Source organism: Xenopus tropicalis, chromosome 2, assembly GCF_000004195.4.
Source record: "Xenopus tropicalis strain Nigerian chromosome 2, UCB_Xtro_10.0, whole genome shotgun sequence".
Lineage (NCBI taxonomy): Eukaryota > Metazoa > Chordata > Amphibia > Anura > Pipidae > Xenopus > Xenopus tropicalis.
In genome coordinates, this window is record NC_030678.2 from 162,767,415 (window position 1) to 162,781,842 (window position 14,428).

Genomic DNA, 14,428 nt, shown 5'->3' on the forward strand with positions numbered 1-14,428 from the left:
AGTTGGTACATTTGTGCCGACTCTAGGTACCCAAAATTGCTTCTAATGCCACAACTCTGATTCTCAGCACTTAGTCAATGAGCCTAATAAGGAGCCATTTCCGACTGTTAGTGCAGTTGCAGTTGTGCAAATTTCCCCACAGCCAGTTGTGCAAAAAATCCCATTCATTAAATGGACGTGCATCAAAGGGCACTCTAAGGTTGCACATTATTTTGTCCTTCTCGCCTCCTGCAAAGTTAAAGGTAACACCTGCCTATATCAGAAAGTGCTGGTGCTTTAAGCACTGTAGGACGGTTTGTCACCTGGGTCTGGCCAAAAGGGCACCCCAAAGTATTTTTTCCATAAATAAAGAAAATGTAATTCTAAGCAACTTTCCAGTATAAAAAAATTCCAAGTTATCTGTGAATGTAAAGCAGTGTTTGCCCATTTCTGCACTGCTGCTTCTGACTCGGGAAATGGTGTAGCAGATGGCAGTTCCCCTTCAGCCAAGACTTCCATTTCTATCTTGACTGCTGCCCAGGTCTGTACATCAGATGGCTTCCGTTCCTTAGAAAGGGACAGGCAGACACTGCCGTCAATAGCAAATTCTATCTACAAATAACTGTAAGGGAAAAGGTTAATAAATGGGAAACATGGAAGTTTTACTTGTTCCCACAAACCTGTTGAAAAGTTGGTGATTCCACCTAAACTCTATCTATATCTAGGTGGGGGGGGGGGGGGGTATTATTCCTATTTTTTGGGCAAAGCATTGTGGTGCTATTTGGGGTCACTGTGCTACTGTATTAACCCCCATTTAACCACTTCACAGCCAGTGTTTTATGCTGACACAGAGCAATTGAGACGAGGATCCTGAGGTTCCGGAAGGGAAGCACAGAGCATTTCTTGGGGTTAAACATAGAGGGAGCAGGCCTGATGCAGGTATGGGATCCGATACCCGGAAACCCGTTATCCAGAAAGCTCCGAATTACGGAAAGGCCATTTCCCATAGACTCCATTATAAGCAAATAATTCTAATTTTTAAAAATGATTTCTCTTTTCTCTGTAATAATAAAACAGTACCTGTACTTGATCCCAACTAAGGTATAATTACCCCTTATTGGGGGCAGAACAGCCCTATTGGGTTTATTTAATGGTTAAATGATTCCCTTTTCTCTGTAATAATAAAACAGTACCTGTACTTGATCCCAACTAAGATATAATTACCCCTTATTGGGGGCAGAACAGCCCTATTGGGTTTATTTAATGGTTAAATGATTCCCTTTTCTCTGTAATAATAAAACAGTACCTATACTTGATCCCAACTAAGATATAATTACCCCTTATTGGGGGCAGAACAGCCCTATTGGGTTTATTTCATGGTTAAATGATTCCCTTTTCTCTGTAATAATAAAACAGTACCTGTACTTGATCCCAACTAAGATATAATTACCCCTTATTGGGGGCAGAACAGCCCTATTGGGTTTATTTAATGTTTAAATGATTCCCTGTAATAATAAAACAGTACCTGTACTTGATCCCAACTAAGATAGAATTACCCCTTATTGGGGGCAAAACAGCCCTATTGGGTTTATTTCATGGTTAAATGATTCCCTTTTCTCTGTAATAATAAAACAGTACCTGTACTTGATCCCAACTAAGATATAATTAATCCTTATTGAAAGCAAAACAATCCTGTTGGGTTTATTTCATGTTTAAATAATCTTTTAGCAGACTTAAGTTATGGAGATCCAAATTACAGAAAGATCCCTTATCCGGAAAACCCCAGGTCCCAAGCATTCTGGATAATGGGTCCCATACCTGTACTTGCAGCTAATTAAATGTGGCAATGGCAATTATCAAGCTAACCCAGGAATGCAGGTCTCAAGCATAACGCCAGCCCTGTTTATGCAGCGTTTAATCCAAGGCTGGGCTACTGGTCACCCAACAGATTCCATCATTATTCCCCCTGTCATATCCCTGTAATGAATGTACCTACGCTGCGATCAATTGCACCCTTATTATCATGCCGCATTATGGCTCTCACTGATAGGCTGCACGGCTACATTTCATTTTATGTTGGTACAAGACGCCCCACTGGGACATTTATGGACAACGCCGGTGCCCATATGGTTACAAACAGAACTATACATTAAAAAGGATTAATCGGAATTCTGTAAAGCAACCATTTCCCGGCTGGGAGCAGAACCAGCGCATGTACTGTACCTGTAACTGAGGTTTATATACAACCATTAGTTTCTCTTTAAACACAATGTTCTGAGAATTCCCTCTAGTTGTGTAATGATTTATGGCTAATCCCGCACCAGTACTAGGAGTGTGACCACACACACATACACATTACTGAGTGTTACACAGGGCCCATGGGCTCTTGTTACAGTAACAAATGGTTTCTATTAAAATACATATATTCCTGAAACCTGAAATGTTCCTGTAGGTACTGGGAAGAACTTGACTCTTCAGCAACTCTACACAGAATAGAATGGTTTTGGATAAAATATGAATTTTTTAGGATAGTGGAAAGACTGCTGGGGGCCCCTTCCACTACTGGGGTGCAAAGCAGTGAAGGGGGCAGCCAGGAGGTGCTGGATTCAGTTTACAGTTGGAAACCAAGTCTGAAAGTCTGTGATTTAGATTTAATATGCTCCTACTACTGCCCAGTTTTCTCCCCCTGTAATCAGTTGATAAACCCTTACCATGCTGTGTATATAACAGAAGAATAATGCGGACCCTTAAGTGACAGAATGTCAGTGCTGGTTATTTAATGTAGAATTCTGGGGGAAATTGGCCAGTACGAAAAGAGTTAAATCTAGATACTGAGCTCTGTATAAACAAGCCCTTCCCTTTGTCTTCCTCTGGCTTGCAGATAAGGAGCTGGCCCTGTTTATTGCAAGAAATGATATTAGCTATAATATTTTTTAATTAATCCAATAGGTAACGAGTTGAACAAAGACATATACTGCCCCTTTAAATGAAAAGACTTGCCATAAGCTGCCCTAGGTGTCAATTTGCCCACCCTGACAAATGACTGTAAGCCTAGGAAACCAGATGAATGTGCTGATGCTGTCCCCCTCCAATGGGATTTATTATCCTGCCTGATAAATACCTGGCTGATTTTCATACTGATATCAGTTAGGAAGGATGTTGGAATGGCACCCAGGCTGTTGGGAAGGTCCCAAATAAGCTACTGACTCAGTCAGTAGGGCTAAGGGCTGTGACAGACTGGTTGATTAGTCGCAGCGCAACAAATCTCCCTTGTAGGGGGCGACTAATCTTCCAAAATGCCATCCCACCAGCTAGAATGTAAATCACCGGTGGGATGGCATATGCGGAGCCGCGATTTGCCGAAGTTGCGTTAGTTTCCTCTCAAGGTGGCCATACTCCGGCTGATTTCAGCTGCTGGTAGCAGTTCTTTAGAATGATTTGGCAGCTTATATGCCTGTGTATGGTTACCACCAACGGGCCTCCCCGAGCAACATCTGGCCTGAAATTGGGCAGATCTCGATCATGCAGTAATAGGTTGTTGGACTTAATAAAATGATACCACTTTTTCATACTGGCCTCTCCATGGGTTATTCTGTGAATGCCCGTCGCTTTAGGCTGATGGCCCACGGAGCAAGTTAGTCGGCCGCAATAGTCTGCAAGCAACTTTGGAGAGCCGAAGCGTTGCGTAGGCCTTTCCGCCGGCGACTCCTATTGTTGCCATTGGAAAGGCATTTCTGATCGGTTAGTCACCCGCGGTAGTAGAGATCTATCACAGGTGGCTAACTCGCTCCCTGGGCCATCAGCCTTAGCTGAAGGTTCAGGGCTTTGCCCCCTCCATGGATCACTGCATTAAAAAGCTACTGTAGCCCTTACTCTATGATCCGCTATAGCCTGTCCAGCCTCCTGGGTTATTGGATTTTACAAGTATACAGTATTTACAGTATTGATACCCCCAGGCAGGCAGAAACAGGCACCTAGTCTGAGCAGAACAGGACATGACCAAGGTGATTTGAGGCGTGGTTTGGGTGAAATTGGGCGTGGCCAAAAATCATTCCCCTGGGTTGAGATCTGGGAAGGGTGACATCTCTGAACTTGCCAAATATCAGGGCACAAACTCTTTTCTATACACTAAGGCGCATATTTAAGCCAACCAATAAGAGCTTTGCTTTTGTTTTCTAACTTGTAAGTGACTGTTCAAACCTAATTGCTGATTGGTTGCTATGGGCAACATTGCCAATTATGCTGGCTTACACCCTATAATAAATATGCCCCTTTAAGGTCATTTGTGAAGCAGAACGCAGTTTGCAAAGTTAAAAAAAAAAGACCACAATCAGCCAATAGCTGGACTACAGTTCCCAGCATTCCCTGCCAGCTTTGACACTGCATATAATAATGGGGAGAAAAGCTGAGCAACATATCTAATAAAAAGCTGTGGAGAAGAGATAAAACCCCTTAAAACTAAGACAGAACGATGGAAATAGTGGGCATATAATGGAGTACAAGTAGAAAGGACAGCCCTGTCTTTGTAAATAGAATATAATAGTCCCTTTGTTATTAATGGCTGCCTTCTTTTCATGGGGTCTGGCCCCGACCTCATTTGAACTGGTCCGTGGCTTCTTATTCAAGTCTACACATCATTTCCTGAGCTGTGAGATAATGTCACGCTTATTAGCTTTTCTCATAGCTGTCTCTAGCCTGCTATGCCAGCAATGGCAACTGGGATCCCTTCAGCTGCATTCTACAGCTGGGGTGCTGGGAGTTGTAGTTTAATAACCTCAGGTTGCCCATCCCTGACCAACCTAACAATTAACATGGCACTATTGTATTTTCCCTTTTTTATACATTTCCACCATGTGTTTATAATTAGTGCTGGGCAGTCTCCGTTAATGAATACATTTACAATAGAAGGCCTGCTATGCAGAATGCCTAGGATCTGGGGTTTTCCAAATAAGGGATCTTTCAATAATTTGGATCCCCACATTCTAAAGGTGCCCATACACCTTCAGATCCGCTCGCTTGCGAGCGGATCTTCTCCCGATATCCCCCACCTACGAGTGGGCGACATCGGGAGAATCCAGGCTAATTCGATCGTTTGGCCCTGGCGCCAAATGATCGAATTATAACGACGGGCATAGGCAACGTCAGTCAGCGAGCCGATGCGGTCCCCGATCCGACTAGATTTTTTAACCTGCCAATCGAGAGCAGGCCGATTTCAGGCCAGATATCAGTCGGACAGGCCCGTCGGTAGTGCCCATACACGGGCCGATTAGCTGCCGAGTCTGTCTAAGGGACCCATATCGGCAGCTAGAAACGCTCGGTGTATGGGAACCTTAAGTCTTGTGCACCCAGCCCGGGGGCAGTAGAGAGGTTCAACCAAGAGTAAGAAGATGGAAACTTGATAGTTCTACAGTAATACCCCAAGTCGGTGCAGTTTTCCAACCAAACTATACACCGGGTGGTATTTTCCCTAGAAGAAGCAGTTATGGATTCATTCTCATCGACTGTTCTATTATTTTCATAAGCTCAAAAAAGCCCTAAAGGGGCAAAAGATGTCAGAGTCAGCCCTTCCACATCTTGCATCATTTATTATTATTTCCCATGACTCTGTCTTGATTGGGTGCAAGTATGTTTTGAATCTCATTAACCAATCACAGCCAATCACAGTTGACAATGAACCTTGGCCTTTAGGTAATCACTGGAAGGGCAATTAATAATCCCTGCAGGGCACAGGGGGAGTCATATCATTTCTGGGATCGGAGGCGAGGCGAGATCAAACACACATTAAGGGATATATTAAAGGGGTTGTTCACCTTTGAGTTAACTTTGACTTTGATGTAATATTCTGAGACAGTTTGCAATTGGTCTTCATTTTTTATTATTTGTGTTTTTTTTTTTTCAATTATATCAATTTTTGTTTAGAAGCTTGCTAGTTTGGAGTTTTAGCAGCTATCTGGTTGCTAGGGTCCAAATTACCTTAGCAACCAGGGAGTATTTTGTATGATTGGTATATGACTGATATTTACAATAAAACTGTAGCCTTAGGCAACAATAGTTTTCTGACTGAAGGGGTCAGTGACCCCCATTTGAAAGCTGCAAGGAGTTAGAAGATGGCAAATAACTAAAAAACTATTACAAATAAATAATGAAGACCAATTGAAAAGCTGCTTAGAATGGGTCATTCTATAACATACTAAAACTTAACTTAAAAGTGAATTACCCCTTTTAGGGAATTAATAAAATATATGAAAGGAATTATAGTTTGGGGAATGTCTGTAGGCAGAGCCTGGGATGTTACTCATATATATTAATATGACTACAAGGAAGAAATAACAGTTTAAAGGGGTGTACAGCATATATATATATATATATATATATATATATACCCCCATCATATAGGCAATGGTAAATAAAACATGGTGCCTGGGCAGTTAACTTTAACAATGACACTTTTGTTGGAGCTCCCAATAGTTTCTATCCTGTCCACAGGGTCGGACTCGACCAGGAAAAAAACCGGTGGGCCCCGGTGGCCCAGACCTGATCCCTGTTGCTGCTTCCCCTGGCCACGGATATCCTCCCCTGACGCGTTTCACTTACGCACGCTCAGGGAAGGACATCAGGTGGGTGGCGGAAGCCCCTGCAGGGGGTTAGGGGGACACCATGGGGGCCCCTGCTGGGGGTGCGGGTGACGTGGCTGGTAGGGGCACCTTGGGGGGTGCAGGGCCCCTGGCCCCCTCACCCCCTAGTCAATCCCTGCCTGTCCAAAGTGGTCATTAGGGCTGTCTCGCCCTTCTGAATACAGTGCTACTAAACAGAGGCAGCACTGTATTCATGGAGAAGGACACAGGTCCATTTGGGTTCTTACAAAACAGAACATCAGCTCTTAAAATACACTTACCGATATTGATTTCATCATCTGTTTCTGCATCTCCAATACATTCAAACTGAAAGTCTTGTAGCGAATGGGAGAACTTCTGCACAGCCATAGACAAATCTAGGAGAGATAGAGATGAGGTTGCTGATGAGTTGTATGTAAGGTGAAACAAAAGGCATAGGCAAACATTTAGCTATTCTGTTTGTAAATAGTCACGTGGGCCCTTAGGTTGTTTAACCTGCCCTCAGCCACCCTGACAGCTCATGCTTTGTGCCACTGCTGTAAGTAGGGGGTCATAACAGGGCTGGCTGCCTAAAGCAAATGGTGGGGGTCAGAAAGCAGCAGCTGTAGGTATAGCAGCCGTTGGTAATAACCCATATAACAGGTCAAGCAGTCAGCTCCCCATCGTTCACTATCATCCAAGGAAGTGGGAAAAACAGCGTAATGTTTTGTTCATTAGCTTTGTGCTGGAAACACTGCTTTATAATAATTCTGAAAAGCCACCTCTGATTGTTATCTGAGGGAATATAATAATATTGTATTGTGCCTCAGTCATACCATTCTGGCTGTGTGTATAGCAGAAAGTGAACAGTTGTCCTTATCTAAATCACTTATTATTTCTGCGCAAACCTGCAGCCTTTTTATTCTGCTTGTTTAATATTGCATACACCATTAAATGTTGATGTCAGTTTTGGTTAGTCGGATAATCCAGTTTTCATTAAAAGGAAAGTATTTTGGCAGCTTCTGTAGATTTGTCCCTATTACTTTTAGCTTATTGCTAATTAATGGCTATTAAAAAGGTCATAGTTTGCCCATGTTATCACATAACCCCCCCAACCCTCATATGTAATAATAGGCACCACGTTTGCCCAGGTGCAATAACCCATAGCAGTCAATGAACAGGTAGCATTTCCTATTCCGTGGGTTATATAATAAACAGTTCAAAGTTTTGCTACAGTTCTTCTTAAATATAGCTACCAACCAGCAGGTAGCATTTATTGGTCACCTGTTTAAAAGCAAACACCTTATTGGTTGCTATCGGTTACTGGACCTGGGCAAATTTTGTGCTAGGGCAGACATACTTTCATATGTATACCTCCAGTCGCATCCACCATCTGTCTCCCCTCAACTACAGTTGGCATCTTTGTCTAAAGAGGGGCAGTGTTAGGTTTATCAGGACAGGGACTTGGTGCTTGAAGTAGGCTGTTATTAGAGGGAACAATCAGGGGCATTGTATGACTGGGGGTTTAGGGGTACAACTAGGCTGGCTCCTTGCAGGTCTGGCGGATCTAGTGTGATCCGGACGAGACTGGGGCAGTGACATCAGGGGGCAGACGTGATGAGCCAAAAAGCAGGCGTGGTGACATTTAGAGGCGGGCTATGACGTGGCGGCCTGTGATAGGCTGCATTTCACGTCAATCAGGGAGCAGTTCTGCCCAGTTTAAATCAGGGGACAGTCCAGCCCAGGGGTCCTCAAATTTTTTAAGCAAGGGGCCAGTTCATGGCCCCTCAGACTGTTGGGGAGCCGGCCCCCACATCATCCCCCTTCCCTCTCCCAGCTCCCCCCCCCCGTCTTCCCTCCCTCTCCCAGCTCCCCACTCTCCACTGAGTCCACTCTCTTCCAGCACCCCCCCCACTCTGTCCGTCCCTCCTCCCTCCCAGCTCCTCCCACTGCCCACTGAGTCCTTCCTCTTCCAGTTCCCCACCACTCCGTCCCCCCACCCTCTCCCAGTTCCTCCCTCCCGCTGCCCGCTGAGTCCTCCATCTCCCAGTACCCCGCTCCCTGCTGAGTCCTCTCTGTGCTAGCTCCATCCGTCCTCCCTCTGCCAGCTCCCCCGTCCCACTCCCTGCTCTCTCTCTCCGCTGCCAGGGGTGAGGATGCAGTGGGGGTCGGGTAAATTACCCTGGGGGGCCAGATCCGGCCCACGGCCCGTAGTTTGAGGATCCCTGGTCCAGCCATTTAAAAACTGGGCTGTCCAGTTCAGAACCCGGACAGGTTACAACCCTAGGTGGATCAGGGGTTTAAATGGGTGGCTGGTTCTATAACTAGTGGAAACAAAGTGTACAACTGCGCAGTCCCTTGGATATAATGTCATGGTGCTTTATCCCCTAAACCAGGGGTGGGCAAGGTTTTTGGTTCAGGGGCCACATTGACTTACCAACGGGCCGGGCTGTTGAGTGTGATGAGACTTGCGGAGTCGCCGGGCCGAATTAAACAGACCAAGGGGACGGACGTGGCCCACGGGCCGTAGTTTGCCCACCCCTGCCCTAACCTATGGCCATGTCCAAAACAGCACAAAGGATAGAAAATGGAAACTGCACACACACAGATTTTGTCTGGGGAGCTTACCCCATTTATTATGCCAGTGAACCATACAAGCGCAATGTTTTTTTTGGGGGGGGGGCGTAGGGCAGGAGTGGAAGAATGGGGTAGAGTTAATCTACAGCCAAGCACATTGCTGGTAAATTGTCATTCCGGACCCATCCTTACCTGGTGTTTTACCAGATATACCAGTAAAATACCAGCTGGGTGGCAAACCTGCCCCCTACCCTTCCACATTTTTTAGCTTATTCTTTAAAAGTCCAGGATTTTAAGACTTTGGACATCTTGGAAAAAATGGAACTTGTTAAGGCTGTAAGCCTTCTACGTATACATGCTAACTTTTACCTACAAAAGGGGTAAAACAACAAATACTGACTTTGAGGGTTAAATTCAGGTCTTTGGGAAAAAGAGTCTCCCTCTCCTGTTCCTTTGTGTTTCCAGCACATCATATATAAAATATAGCTTGTCATAAAGGGAAAAGATTTACACAACGGCGCTATTAACTTTCCAATCTCCATGTACTTCTCCATAAAAAATGAAACACTTTTCCCGAGCCGTCCCCGTGCCAAGGCAACATCTGGTTCTGATGAGAAATGATTGATTTTAATAACTTATCTAAAAGACATTTCTAAATGTATCCTGAGGTTGGAGCCAGGAGCCAAGAGAAACCCGCGGTGAAACTCAACCTATGAAATTACTAATAAAACATCAGTCCAATAAAGCCGTGCTGAAACGGACACTTTAGCCTTTCTTCCTCACTTTCCATTTGCTTATGTGCACAGAGAAATAACAGTAGGCCTAGAACCTATATATATACATATATTCTCATTCATTTTTACTAAGGACTCCATCATTAAAGCCTCAATTCTTTCTCTCCTTCACTTTTCAAATGAAACTAATGAAATCACTAAATCACGTCACTTTTAGCTATGGAACATCTCTTAAATACGTTCATTCCTCACACTGCCACCCAAATTCTGATTAACTCCTGTTCCAAGTCATGCCTTCAATACTCCAACTATGTTAATTGGCTGTCCTTTACACAGACTGTCAGCACTCCGGTCTATAATGAATGTTTTTGTCTCGTCTCGTGGACCTTGCCAGCGGCTGATCCTCTCCCACCATATTGCTAATCCCTACAGACAGTTAAAATGACATGTAAAGATATAAAAATTGCATTATTTAAATACTTTATTTTATGTATCCTCCTATTTCATTTTATCCACCTATAATTACTGGATTTATTGTCTTTGTACTCTGTTAAGGTTGCTCTGCACTCTGAAATGAATACTGGACTCAGAATACTGCACCGATGCTTAACCCATGAGTCAGGACCCATAAATTGGTTAGGGGGTCCCCTTTAATATGGTGACATTTCTTCCTACAATTATAGGGGATGTTAACCTTCAAGTTAACTTTTAGGATGTTATAGGATGATCATTCCAATTCTTATCAACTTTCCAATTGGTCTTCATTATTCCTTTTTATAGTTTCTTAATTACTTGCCTTCCTTTTCTCAATCTTTCCGGCTTTCACATTGTTTTTATTGACCTTGGCTGCCCATAAACTATTGCTCTGTGAGGCTACAACTTTATTGTTATTGCCATTTTTATTACTTATTCTATTTTCTTTTCTATTCAGTCCCTCTCCTATTCATATTCCAGTCTAGCTTTCAAACCACTGCCTGGTTGCTAGGGTAATTTGGACCCAAGCAATCAGATAGTTGCTAAAATTCCAAACTGGAGAGCTGCTGAGCAAAAATCTAAAAAATTTAAGAATAATAATTAAAAAAATGACCAATTGCAAACTGTCTCAGACTATCACCTTCTACGTCATACTCAAAGTTCATTCAGAGATGAACTCTCCCTTGAAAAAGGTTATGGTAGAACCAATAACAACAGCTTTAATGTTGTGCAGTGGGGTGGACGGCCACATTATGTCCAATGTCAGTCTACCTGCCAGTCATTGCCAAGGAAAATAAGGAAAATGGAGAAATGATATGGTCCTGGCTCCCATTGCATATGCTTTTGGTTAGACACCTTACTTAACATGGCTGAAGCTGCTGGCCACCTACCTTGCCGTGCAACTCTGCAGTTATTGTTATTAGGATAGAGGTCAGCAGGAGAGCACTAAAATGTCCAGACAGGGATCAGGCCTGGGTCAGCGGGGCCCACCGGATGTTTTGTCGGCCCAGTACAAATTGAACATGTGACTACTTTTGACTGAAATACCTTGTGGTGACAGGAAGCCCAACAATTACTTTGGTGTTTTAGTGGTTTGTCCATCATTCACTGTATGGTCTGCTATAGGCAGAGCCTTTCCCTAAATCTCTATGGGAATGGAAACCAGGCCCATGAAAACACATGGCAGGGAATATGCCTTAAGTCACCCTGTGTCCCATTGCCCAAAGAACATACATAGTATTTACTTCTACATGAACCACCATTTTCTGGTGTTACAGTCCCTTTAGTGAAGGAGTCATATTCAAGGGGAAATGTATCTAAAAATAAACTTTTAGCATGTTCTAGAGTAGTGCTGACCAAGTTAATGGCACCTTTGAACAGACTGGGGGTCAAAAAAATACTTTGGAGGGCCCCATCCAGCCCCCAGGTCTCCAGCTGGACAGCCCTGATCTAGATTGAAGTTATTTAACCAAGGCAGGAACTGTCTTTTTATTTTAAATATTTTGGTTTAGAACAATTTCTCGTTGTTTCCATCCTTGGATATTAACTGCTTTGTTTGTTGGTTAAAGGGTTTTAAACTACATGTATGAGATTCACTCTTCTACTTTTCCCCTATCATTTTGGCATACAATCACCCTGGGCAAGCCGTTGGGACCTATCTGCAGCCATTTTTATTATTCACTGGTGACCCGCTAGCAAACAGAAACTGTGACAGATGGAAAAAAAAACAGTTTCTGCCAAAAATATTTATCCAGATGAAATTCCCCCATTCAGTGTTCTTGTATGCTATACAAACTTGCTGCCTGTGTGTGTTTTGTAGCTATTCTCCTTAGCATTTGCCTACTGCCTGTATCCTATTTACATTCTCAATGCATAATGTGGATGTTTTCATGGAAAAGTTCAAGTTATTGTGAGCCACGGACTATATAAGGACTCTGGGATTTGGAATTCATAACAGCAGGTGGGCTACTAGATTGATATCCCTGCTTAAAAGGGGCACATTGTAAGAACATGAGTACTCCCCATGTGTATTCTGCTTATTGCATTTCAGCGCGTGGGTTGAGTACAGAACATCTTATACCTGAAGCACAGGTAATCTGATACAGCTCCCAAAGGAATGCAGCTCACAATTATGCTGTATCACTGGGAAGGCAGCTGGGGGGTCCCTACGAGGAGGTTAGGGGTAGAATAAAAACTCACATTCTCAAGGGTCCTTGTTGGGTCTTTGAAAAGGCATCAGTACTGTAGAATGTATCACTGACATGCTGGGCCTTCTTAATGCACAACATGTGACCCTTAATTATTGGCTCCCCCTTTATTATTGGTCATAATGCACCTTTTTGTAGGGTTAATCAGGAGTCCGTAAACCTAAACTGATACTTTATGCTGCTTAAATCTATGGAGAGTCACCAGGAGGAGGAAAAGAACATGTACTGGTTTTCCAATCTGTTGTTTTGATCGGCTTCCAAGAAAAGCAAGCACACATATATATACTGAACGGTTCATGGTCTGGACCCCATTACAGTCTGCTAAAATACAGATGAAAAATTATACACCAGAGCTAGAAAAACATTAAAAAACCCACGCAGTCGTAAGTGTAAGGCCATTAGTCAGTTTACCACTAAGTCGATTTTTTTTAAATTGCTGCCTGTAAAAAGAACAAAGTCACGCCTAATCACTATAATTACGCTAAATCCCTGCTCCGTGCATGTGGTCTTTCCATGCTGACCAACCGCAACTGGTTCCTGCTGTCTCCTTAAGTCAGCACATAATATGCACTATAATAGTATGATTATTGTATCCTATATTCATATAGCACCAACATATCCCACAGCAACATAATTGACAACAATCTCTGCCCTAGAGGAGCTTACACTCTAAGTTCCTTTTGGCTATAGCCAGAGGTTCTGACTTGCTTTATTGCAGGGATTCCAGATTTTAGTAAGGGCATGCATGCCCTTTACATGCTACCTTGACAAAGGACTGGATCTTCGTCCAAATTGCTCACCCAGATAGGGCTGACTTGATCGACTTGTTCCCACCCAAAACCACAGCATCATATTTGGGCCTGTGTACACTTCTTGAGAGGTTCTACATGGTCATCCCCAGTGGGCTTCTCCAGTCATCTCAATGAATATCTGTCTGGCTCCACACCAGGCATTGGTCATAGACGCTATTTTTTTAGTCCCATAAACTAGCCAATCTGTGAACCAAAAAACTGTCTCTCAAGGTTAATTTCTATTTACTTCATTGTTGGCCAGGGAGATTTTTGACATAAAATACATAAGGTAAATAAAGTAAGTTACTCCACTCTTAAACCATTCAAATATAGAAAATAGTATAAGTATGAGCGAGGTACAGTGGCCCCCTAAAGTTGTTCAAGCTGAGTTCCAAGCTCGGTACTCTGATCAACGTTCCGCTGGCAGGCAAACAATACGTTCTACCCCCAGTCACAAGGAGAAGGACCTGTCTGAAAAAATAATAACATTAACAAAGACCTACATCAGGCAACGGATTTCTAAATAGCAGATGTCCAGAGAATAAATAATAGCCAAATGCGGCTGGAATTCTGAACCGCTGTGATCTCCCCAACCCAATTCCCTGTGCAGGGGGGGTATGTGTGCTGGAAAAAGCTGAGCTTACAGCGTAGGCCTCCCATAATTTATGTGAGGTTACTGCCTACAGAAATGAGGAAAACAATATCAAAAAAAGGAAAGAATGTTGAGATCTGAATTAATCTATTTTGCAGGCTTTTCATTAAAAAAATACAATCTAGAGGAGGAAAATTGGAATCTTAAGCAACAGATTAGATGCCAGATAAGCCAGGCCAAAGGAAGGCTTTCTTACCCATCTACCTACGGGTACACTAACTAAAAGACATGGGCAGACTGGGTATACATTCCACCAGACCAGGTCAAATGGACTTAATGGGTCAAATGGGCCAAGAGCATATGAGAGGCTACACGCAGTATGGGCAACTTCCTATTAGGATCAAAGAGCACAAGAATGGCCGTGTAGGCCACCTTAACACACCTTGCAGATTTCTCACCATTGATTTTTTATTACGGTTTT

General features: G+C 43.3%; 1 protein-coding gene across 1 annotated transcript in view; it reads right to left on the reverse strand.

Moving 5' to 3' along the window:
• Window positions 1–14,428, reverse strand: part of arhgap42 (Rho GTPase activating protein 42) — a 126,969-nt gene that overhangs the window by 73,635 nt on the left and 38,906 nt on the right. The window contains exon 2 of the mRNA XM_002935573.5: window positions 6,875–6,970. Within this exon, the coding sequence (XP_002935619.1) occupies window positions 6,875–6,970 (96 nt within the window). The remainder of the gene's footprint in view (window positions 1–6,874; window positions 6,971–14,428) is intronic.